Source organism: Argiope bruennichi, chromosome 6 (genome assembly GCF_947563725.1).
Source record: "Argiope bruennichi chromosome 6, qqArgBrue1.1, whole genome shotgun sequence".
Lineage (NCBI taxonomy): Eukaryota > Metazoa > Arthropoda > Arachnida > Araneae > Araneidae > Argiope > Argiope bruennichi.
In genome coordinates, this window is record NC_079156.1 from 97,938,296 (window position 1) to 97,948,883 (window position 10,588).

The 10,588-nt window shown below is 28.8% G+C and overlaps 1 protein-coding gene across 1 annotated transcript; it reads left to right on the top strand.

Annotated features, from left to right (window-relative positions):
- LOC129972918 (cuticle protein 63-like) lies at positions 1–2,664 on the top strand. Its single transcript, XM_056087238.1, has 2 exons — positions 1–49; positions 2,220–2,664. Exons 1-2 carry the CDS (start codon positions 38–40, stop codon positions 2,622–2,624), a joined length of 417 nt encoding a protein of 138 aa, XP_055943213.1. The 5' UTR covers positions 1–37; the 3' UTR covers positions 2,625–2,664.
- The last annotated feature ends 7,924 nt before the right edge of the window (positions 2,665–10,588 follow it).

Genomic DNA, 10,588 nt, shown 5'->3' on the forward strand with positions numbered 1-10,588 from the left:
TAGCAACTCTAGCTAAGAACCTCTAACTACTTTCATCATGTTCGCAAAGGTGAGTGAACAATGTTTCTTAAACTTAGTTTAAGGGAGAATTTGTGAGCGTTCTTGTCATTTAAAGTTTTCGGTAGATTTAGATGCATTTTTGTTAGAAGTGAAAATATTAACGTTGTTTTGGATGTCTTTTTATTTGAGGTGAAAATATTAATGTTAATGTCTTATATTTCTATAAAATATTAATTTATGCCAGCGTTTCAAAATAGTATTGTATTTCACAATGTTCTGAGATACAAAAATATCTTTAGTTTTCAACATTAAAGAACTTTCAGGGGAGAAAAATAGAGATATTATTATTTTTCTTACTTTAATGAAAGAATTCTATAAAAGAAAAGGGTTTGGTGATGGTCAATCAGATCACTAAATTTTTAATTTATTCAAATATTCAAAACAGATGCAATTCATCTTTAAATTTAATTCAGAATATTATGCACAATCGCATGATGAGCAGAGTGTTTTAGATTGAATTAATTGCTGTATAATCTTTTCAGTATTTTTTTTTTGTATTATTTAGTTTATTAAATAATTTTGGAATTTTCATCACCCATTGTCCGAATTTTCCCCATTTACTGAATTGAACATTTAGCTTATATTAAATTTCGTAAAATTTGTTATTAAGGATGTAATTTTAGGTTTCGGACTTTATACGACTTTAAGATGTGAGGTTGCACAATCTTTCAATCTATAAATTTTAATTTCTTTAATACTTATCTTTGAATGAATTCTTATGAACTATCGCTCTTCATTAAATATTTATAATTGAGAAATATATTGAGAACTTAGTTAACAATTTTCAGTATTCATGCAGTGTTAAAAATTCAGCTTAGATAAATTAAATTAAAGTCCCTATTATCGACTGTCTATTTCTGAATTGTTATGGCTCAATTTGTATTAATTTTTTATAATTTTAAATAGTTTTGGAATTTTTCATTACGTCTGAAGTTTTTGCATCTTTAAATTTTAATAAATTTAACATTTGTATTAGATTAAATTTTGAGAATTAGTCGTAGATTCAATTCAACAGTTTTCGTAAAAATTTAGTTGCTAGAGTTCCTAGAATAAAATTTACATGTGTTCGATTAATATTCATAATCCATATTGTAACCCATACTATCTTTTTTAAATGTTTATCATTCAGATGCAAAATGAGAGCTTGGTAAACTACAAGTCCTTCAGAATTCATTTTATGTAAATCAAATAAAAGTCCTTGCAAATTATTATCTATTTTTCATTAGTTGCAATTGAGTTAAAATTTAATGGTTCATTTATCCGTTTACAGCTAAAAATTATAGGAAAGCATTTTATCGAACTATTACTAGAACGTAATACCAGAATTTCCTTCATCATGACAATACAGTAAAGAATTAGTTGGTTACTGGTTTTATTGACGCAAGAGCCATATTTGACCATGCATGAGCCAAATTTATGACGGATAAGAAGGATATGACAGTACAAAGAGTGAGAATTAGGGTTCAATCATAATAGCCATTACTGGGCAATGGTATAACCCATTCCGCAGGAAATACATGAAGTCATGAAATTGAAGGTAACTCGACCCCACAACATTTATGTACCTACCTCAGAAGAGAGAACCAACTATAATATCGCAGTCTTCTCTCTATATATGAGAAACCCGATGAGAATAGATATAACAGGTATAAAAAAATGCATCTTTTAAATTATTGATTGGATTTTTATTTTAATTTACAGTAGTTTATTCAAGTTATTATTATTACTTTAATTTACAGTTATTATTTCAATTTACAGTAGTTTAAGTCAAATATTTCAAAAAATGGTTTTCCAAATATATAGTAAGGGGGAAAATTTAAATTATATTTAAAGCTTTATATCTTATCAAACTAAAACATAGAATGTTCTATACATCGTAATACATGCCAGAATTTTCATTGAATTATTTTTTTTTAAATAAATAGCATTATATTTTTAAAAAAATAAAATGAAATTGACATTCAAAATAAAATACAGAATATATATACAAATTTCAAATAAAAATTAAATAAATATTTATAAAAATAATTAAGAAAAGAATGAAGGTAATTGTAGATATAGAAAATTCGATGTGTTATTTAAACAAACAAGCGCATATTAAGTTTTATAGATACAACCCTCATACCGCTCAGAAATTCATAGCGATTCTTCCATTCCAGGTCATTATTTTCTGCGCTACCCTCGCAGCTGCCCATGCATCCCTTGTCGGACCCTTGGGATATGGTGCCCCCGTACTTGCAGCCGGACCTCTCGGTTATGGAAAGGCACTGGTAGCCGCCCCTGCAGTTGCCACAGTCTCCACCCAAAGAGCCGCCATCAACCATGTAGCCCCCGCTGCTCCTCTTGCTGCTGCTGCACCTCTTGCATATGGAGCACCTCTTGCCCTCGCCAATGGAGTCATCGCTGGCAATGGAATCCTCGCCAACGGACTTGTTGCCGGACACGGTCTTGCTGCACCCCTCGCTGTCGGACATGGTCTTCTCGGCGCCCCTTATGGTCTGGGAGTCGGAAAGCTCGGACTTGCTGCACCCCTCGGCCTTGGTCTTGGAAAAGCCATCTTGTAAAATGTACCCATAATTTAATTTAAATATTGACGTAAATAAATTATTTATAGCATTCTACAAAGTTTTTTCTTTTTTTACTTGCACAAACAAATTTTGAAGCACGAAATAGTCCAAGCATGAAGATCGCATTATTATTAAATGCATTATTAATTTCAAATTAATAATGCATTTAATATCTTAATACGATGTCCATAGTGAAAAAAATTGAATTCTATTTCATTTTAGTAAATAACATTTCTAAACAAAAGTAATTCATATTCTGCAAGATTTAGTCTGAAAGAGAAAACAATTTTTGATAGGAAAAGCGAAAATAGAAAAAAATTTATTGTTTATTTTTTTTTTAAAAAAAAGTAAGTTAAATAAATGACAAAACTGAAAATTTCTTCAAATGAATGTTTACCTTTAAATAACTATTCTCCTAACACTGAAATCTTTTAAAAAAATTTTGTTTTATTTAAAATGATTAATGTTACTGTCAGTTTTAAAATAAAATTGAATAATCATGCATCATTAATTCAATTCTCCGCAAGACAAATGATATTTATTCAAATTCTTACTTTAAGGAATTTTTTAATAATAATTTTAATAGTTTCATGGATTTTAATATTCGAAGTCTACTAAATAACTGTCTCACTAACTCTTTGATGAAAAATCTATTGTTTAAGTAATTTCTATAAAAATGACCGCTAATTTCTAAATAGGTAGTAAAAATAATTTCAGTTTATATTATAACTTACAAGAACAGACAATTCTGAGAAATTGTTTTTAAAAAGAATTTCACTTATAATAACTGAATAGTTTACTTCCAATAATTTTTTTGTAATAATGAAGTTACTAATGCTGAGTTTATATTTTTCGCCATATAGAGATTACATAAACAACTGTTTGGTTCATTCTACAATAAATCAAAACAATATTCCCGAATTTTTTAAATATAAGCAATAATTGAGTTTTATTTTCCAATTTAGTTTATTTTATTGTTGCATATCAGTTAAAAAATTTCTGTCCCATTCATCTGTTCATCTGTTCAAATTCATCTGTTTTATAGTGATTCCACAAAAGACTGAAATCGTGATTATAAAAATTGCCAAATTTCTAAAGAGTCCATGTGGGATGAAAGACAAAATTTTGTGTTAAAGAATAGAAATCGTGACTGTTTTAGTTAGAGTACTAGCGCTTTTTAAATAGGAATCAGCTGAGTTCGAATATTACTAATAATTTTTGAAATGTTTCGAAGACCAAATAAGTCCTTGGAGTAGTATTCCTGTATGGCACCACCAAACGTTTTAGTTCCTTTCATCCTGCTTCTACTGTTTTAACATTCTTGTGCACAATATGGTGCGTTTTTTCTTTAGTTTGATCTATAGTGAAAATTAAACATTTTCTTTTTAATGCCTGAATTCAACATTTTAGACATATTTATAATTTTGGTGCTTGTACCATATATGAAATTCCATTCAAATTTCTGAATGCAGGAAATGACGGATAGATAGACTTGCTTTTAATGAGTTTCGCTCAAAGTTTCATTTTGAATGGTGTGAAACTCACATATCAAAATTTAATTTTGAATGCTAGATTTTAGCTTGTATTGCAGACATAGGAATTAATACGACAACAATCACTGTTTCGCAGACATACCTATATTTGTATTTTCAGATATACGTAACAGCAAAATGAATGTTTAGAAATCAATAATATCTGTAACATGAAGATTCAATAAAATTTCGATGTTGCATATTTTGTTGAGCATTTTTTTTTTCTATAAGTACACGTCATGTTCATGGAAATAAAAATTATTTTAAATATATATTAAGAACACATTAAGTTAAAATTATTATTTCATGTTATTTTGGCAGTGAAATCAATGGAATGAAGCTTATAGGTTACTTATATTCAAAATCCCCTTGCGATTTTCTTTAATTCGTGATATGATTTTAAAAGAGTTTCACAAAACAAGTTAGCCATTTTTTATTGCATGTCAATATGCCCTGAAAGGATAATCAATCATTTATTTCAACGCACTTAAAAACTAGCGTACTTAAAGTTACTTTAGAAAATATTCTATTAATTAACAACCCACTTACTTGTGATTATTATATAAAACATTTGATCAACTAACAAAACGTATATTTGTAGTTATTGAGCAAAAGAATTCGTTCAATTAGCATCATTCCTTCAAATGTATATTAGCTTTCAAATTTTAACAACTCATGTGCTCAGGTTATTACACAAGACATTAGATTGATTAATAAAATGCATATTGGTGGGATGCAAAGGATTCGATCAACTAACAACTTTCCTTCAAAATTATATTAACTTCACATATTCCTTAAAGATACACATAGGAATAAGCTATACAACAAAGGAGTAGTCTAAATTACGAATTGGAACTTAGATATTATGTAACTAATAATGTAAACTTATACTTATCATCTTCATAATGTCATCTACAAATTAAAATTAAGGAGTAATTTAAATTAACAAAACGTATATTGTCTGATAATGATTTGGGCCTTTGGAGTAATGTCATCTACGAAATAGAATTAAGGACTAATATAAACTAACAAGCCGTATACAGTTTGATAACGATTTAAGCCTTTGTAGTAATGTCATCTGTGAACTAGTATTAAGGAATAATATAAACTAACAAACCGTATACTGTCTGATAAGGATTTAGACCTTTGGAATAATGTTTTGTACGAATTAGGAAGAATGCCAACTAACAGAATTTATACTTGTAACTTGTACTTGAATGTAGACCAAATAATCTTGGTAGACAGCTACATATGCAGAACTTAATGAAGTTCTTCTTTCTAATTCTAATAAAAAAAATGTATGCCATAATCAGATTTCATAAGCAGCTTATTTACGAATCAGGCCACAAATAAGCTGTACCTCAGGAACAAAGGTTCTAATCCAAGGCTGCCATAACTCCGCTTCTTGTCTAGTGTATACTACTATGATTCGATTTAATTTTGTAGTTTCTCATTTAGTTACTTTTATTTTCGAATATAGATGTCACCGTTCAAATTAATCATGCAATATCTTCATCTATGATTGAAAGATTATTAATGTTATTCACGAGAATGTAATAGCTGTTTTGCTAGATTTGATGAGATTAGCTATATGAAAATTTGAATTTTTGTGCAAAGGTAATAAGTGAAAATTAATTACACAAGTGCTGTGAATTAATCCGCGATTGATCTTTCTGATTGTAAATCAAGACTCAAGTATTTTAATTTGTCTCAACGTGATTCGTTTTACTAAAAATAATACGCTAAGAATTTATTCTTGTTTAAAAATAAAAAATGAAGTTGTAGAGATAGGAAATTTTACCATTGACCTATACTTGAAATTAAATAGTAATTTTTTTCTTTGGATATGATTTAATGTTTTATTTCTAAAAAAATTACGTTTTTAAAATTAAAAAATGCATATATATTGGTAAAAGAAATATGAATGCTAAAATATGGATATTTACTTAATTATCTAAGAACTACAAATCATAGAATTTTTTTCTCCTTTTTTTTTTTGAAAGTATCTTTAAAAAGCTGGAAGAACACAGAAAAAGTATATTTGTAATTAAATTATTACCCCAAAATGTTTTAATTGCTCGTACGCAGTTAATTCTTAACGGGAAAAAATTGTATGAAAAAGTTTTTAGTTTGTCCATACTTATACAATACTATTTATTCCTGCTTTATTATATGATCGTATAAATTTCTGAATAAATTTGATCTCATAGATTTGTATAATCACTCTGTATAAGTTTTTTATAGTATTGTATCAAATATTTTATTTAATGTATAAATAAAAAGAAAGATATTGTAAGAAATTGTGTAAATTATAAAATATATTTAGAGATAAATAAACAATTCTAATGGTGTAAAATTTTATTTTTATTAAATGTTATGAATTTGATTTAGTAAATTTCAGGACATTGGATTAGTTTCATTAAATTTAGTTTCACTAGTTTTTAAAAGAGAAATTTTAGAGAAAATCACAGATACAAGATGGAGTAAAGATATCCTTTGTGTTACTTAAAAAGAAAGGAACATCAATATAACTAAATTAAATTGAATTAACGAAGACAGAGTGATTTCATCTTCATATAATACTCATTAACTTATGATTTAAACTCAAATTTACGAACTACTCTCTTGAAAGAGGAAAATGAGAATGCACTTAGATATCATAGGAGAAAACTAAGTACAATTAGATTTTATAACGTCTGCATAGCTTGTTTTTTTATGGGAGTTGTAGTACTTTGTATTTTAACTTCATTAGAAAAGTGATTGAATATAACGAAAAGGAACAAGATGGTATGAGTTAAATTAATACCACTGTTTCTATTGCCATTCTTATCATAAGAATAGCATTATTTTAAACTTATAAATGCGTGATAAAATACAACAAAAATCAAATAGTTCCATCATATTTATTTCATGTTTTAGTTGAAAATTTATCCATATATTTCCCACTCGTGCAAATAAATAATTTCTTCCTTGATATTACTTCATCTTTAAAGAAGAATCAATCTTTCCTTTTCATTTTGTTTCTCAATGGAAGGCTTTAGCGATTCCGGCTCCATAAAAGCCGGCTCCGTATCCAAAACCAAGAGCAGCTCCGTGTCCGATGATTCCACCATAAGCGATGGGAGCAGCGATTGCTGGGGCGGCAACGGCTACAGGGGCAGCTGGAGCTACGTGGTTCACTACTGGGGCGACTGGTCCGGCGTAAGGGCTGGCGACGAGGGCAGCAGCTGGAGCACTAGCGGCGGTTCCGGGTTCGTTGGTCTTGACGGTGGCTCGGAATCCAAGACCGTCAGCGACGTAGTCGACTCGTCGGGCTCGTCCGTCGATGTCGGCAATGGTGTAGGTTCCCTTCTTGTTTCCGTGGGCATCTCCTACTTCAGCTCGAGAATTGGTGGCACCAAGACCATCTTGGATTCCGTAGTTGAAAGCGTAGTTGCCGAAAGCCTATAAAGTAAAAAAAAAGAAAGTTGCATATTACTGAAACTTGTCATTGAATTAGTACAATAGAAAAATCATAATAGCATTATAAAAGCAATATCCCTATGGTTACTATATCCTAATGAATATTTTATATTGATTTAAATATTTAATGATCTACTTATATCCAACTGTTGTATAAATTGCAGAAAATGACTAAATCATTAATTTCTGCAGAATAATACTCTATAGATGATATTTATTTAAATCAGTTGGAAAATTTCCATATTAGGTGACAACTACGGATGGTAAAAATATTGTATTATTATTATTGATTGTTGATGATATGTAATAATCGTTTGATTCGAAGTATCTAGATAGCTGGTGAAAATGGTGTAAAAATTATTAAATAAATATTGTATAATGTATATTTTCCAGCAATGTTTTAGAAATAACATTAAAACTCGATTCGGAAAATCTGCATTTTGGCCATACACTACCCATATAATAATGTTATGATCAGTTTCTTAAATAAGGCGTATGTGCACTGGCTCGTGACCATTTACATACCTGTATGTTTCTCTGTATTTATAAAAATTTCTCTTCTTTTTTATATAACAATTGTAGTAAATATGATTAAGGCTATTGAGATAAAGACTAATCATCTTTTGTTTAAGTTCAAAAAGTCATGTCCTAAAGTTAGTCATTTATGACTCCAATAATAAAAAATGTATGTTCTACTTATTATTAAAAATCCAAATAATTACCAGTACCTTACAAACTTAACATCCTAATCTATATTACTATTATAAATGTGAAAGTTTGGATGGATGGATGGATGGATGTTAGTCAATCACGCCAGAACGGCTGAACAGAATTGGATGAAATTTAGCTGAGAGATAGATTATAGGCTGGAATAGGACATAGGCTATTATTTATTCCGTTTAATTGAGTGGTTAATTTTTATTAATTAAAATCTAACTTTCCCGCCAAAAATCGCCAAATGAGTAAGCTTTAGAGGTTTTTTTTCCCACGCCAATGAGATTAGGCTTAAAATGATTTTGACTATTATTTCAAACGATTCTGTTTATTTTCTTAGTGTTTTATACCTTTAAAATTAAACATTGGGTGTGGGTGTGGGTTTCCACTTTATTTGCTATTTTTTTCTATAATTTTCCAAATTTAAGGACGTTGAGCATTTTTTTTTTACCATGTTTCTTTGTGTAAATATCCATAATTTTAATACAATACGCAGTGAAAAAGAAAAAATCAAGGACTCCAAAACGGCAATTTATATCCAAACATTTAGTGCCTAAATCTATCTTATGAAAATGTGCAAACATAAATCAGTCACTTTCTACTCATGAGCTGATTACTGGCCAAATGTAAACCCATGCTTACAAAAAGTATATTGAAAAAAGACTGAAGCAAGAATACTTACATCTTGAGTCTGAGCTCTGTTGCTGACTCCAGTGCTGACGATAGGTGCAGCGATGAGAGATCCATGGGCTACTGCGAAAGCAGCGCAGACGATAACAACCTGTGAAAAGAATGAATAATTCAATTTCATATTGCTAAATCAAGAACAGAGCAGAAGTTAATGCTGTAATACCTGTTATGACAAGTATTTAACTCAACAGTTCAAGAACAATTGTTTAAGAAAATTTATACTCTTCGAACTTGCCAGAAATATTGATAGGTGCTTTTATAATGCTGAATTTCTGGGTTCAGAACTTGAAGTGCAAAATTTAATTTAATACTTTTATTGCCGTGGGAGGTCACGAGTAACCGGTGGGACCCTTATAAATTACAGTATGAGAAATTGACAGCGGCAATTAATGTACTAGGCAAATGTGTTTTAGATCAAACTTCTGGCGACAAGGTTGATATAATCTGTTTCAAACATAGGTTAAATCAGCTGGCATGGATTTAAAGTACAATCAGTCAATCATAGTAGCAGTATAAAAAACTGTTTTCATTGCATTTTTTTGATGAAAAATATTTATATATCGAATAGATTCTCAGATGTTTTTGGCGAGTGAAATTATAGAAGCAAGATAAAAATTATGATGAAGTTATTAAACACAGTTATTCAAAGAATTCCCAGTTGCCCAAAAGGAATGTTACTTCTTGGAATAAAAGATGTTACTTTTAACAGCTTGTTTCCATTAAATGCTTGTTTGATTAAAAAAAACTTGCATAACATCAGAAAAAAATGTTTTTTCGAGTTTATCCTAACTTGTCCCTAACATATATTGTATTTTTTAACGTATTGATTATTTGATTAGTTTTAATGTAAACCAAATATATTTGACTCTAGCGCATTGTCAAATCTGATTTTTTTGCCATTAAATTCTCGTGACAGTCACTTCAATGTTTAATGTGTTTTATAAAAAAAATTCAAAATTTTGCATCCAAGTATATTGAATTAGAATACATTAAGAAGAAAAAAAATCAAAATTTCCGTAATAAACATTTAAAATAATTATTTTGATCGATTGTTAATTTATGTTTTTTAATTAAAAAATCAGTTATTTTGGTCCCAAAAAAATTATTTCTCGAAAGCTGTAAAATAATATTTAAAAAAGAATGTAAACTATGATACAATTTGGAAATTATATTTTCAGATTAAACTCCTTGTTTTCGAATATTTAGAACTTAGTATATGTTGGTTCAATCTGTTCATAAAGCTCTGTTTATGTAAGCATTTTACAAATATCAATCCTCTCTCATGTATTTATATTTTTGAATTCTTGCATAAAATAGATTTAATAAATATCTATGAAGCAAAAGCTTGCTTATCAAAAGCCAAAATTATTTTTAAAAGTAAAAAAAAAAAAAAAAAAAAAAAAAAAAAAAAAAAAAAAAAAAAAAAAAAAAATCCTGAAAAGTGATACAAAGTAAATACTTAAAAATTTAGAGCTTAAACATTCAGCATTGTTCAAACTTGTGCTGGTAACTTAAGAAGTATAATACATAATTCATGAAATAAGAAATAAGCTGTACATCTAC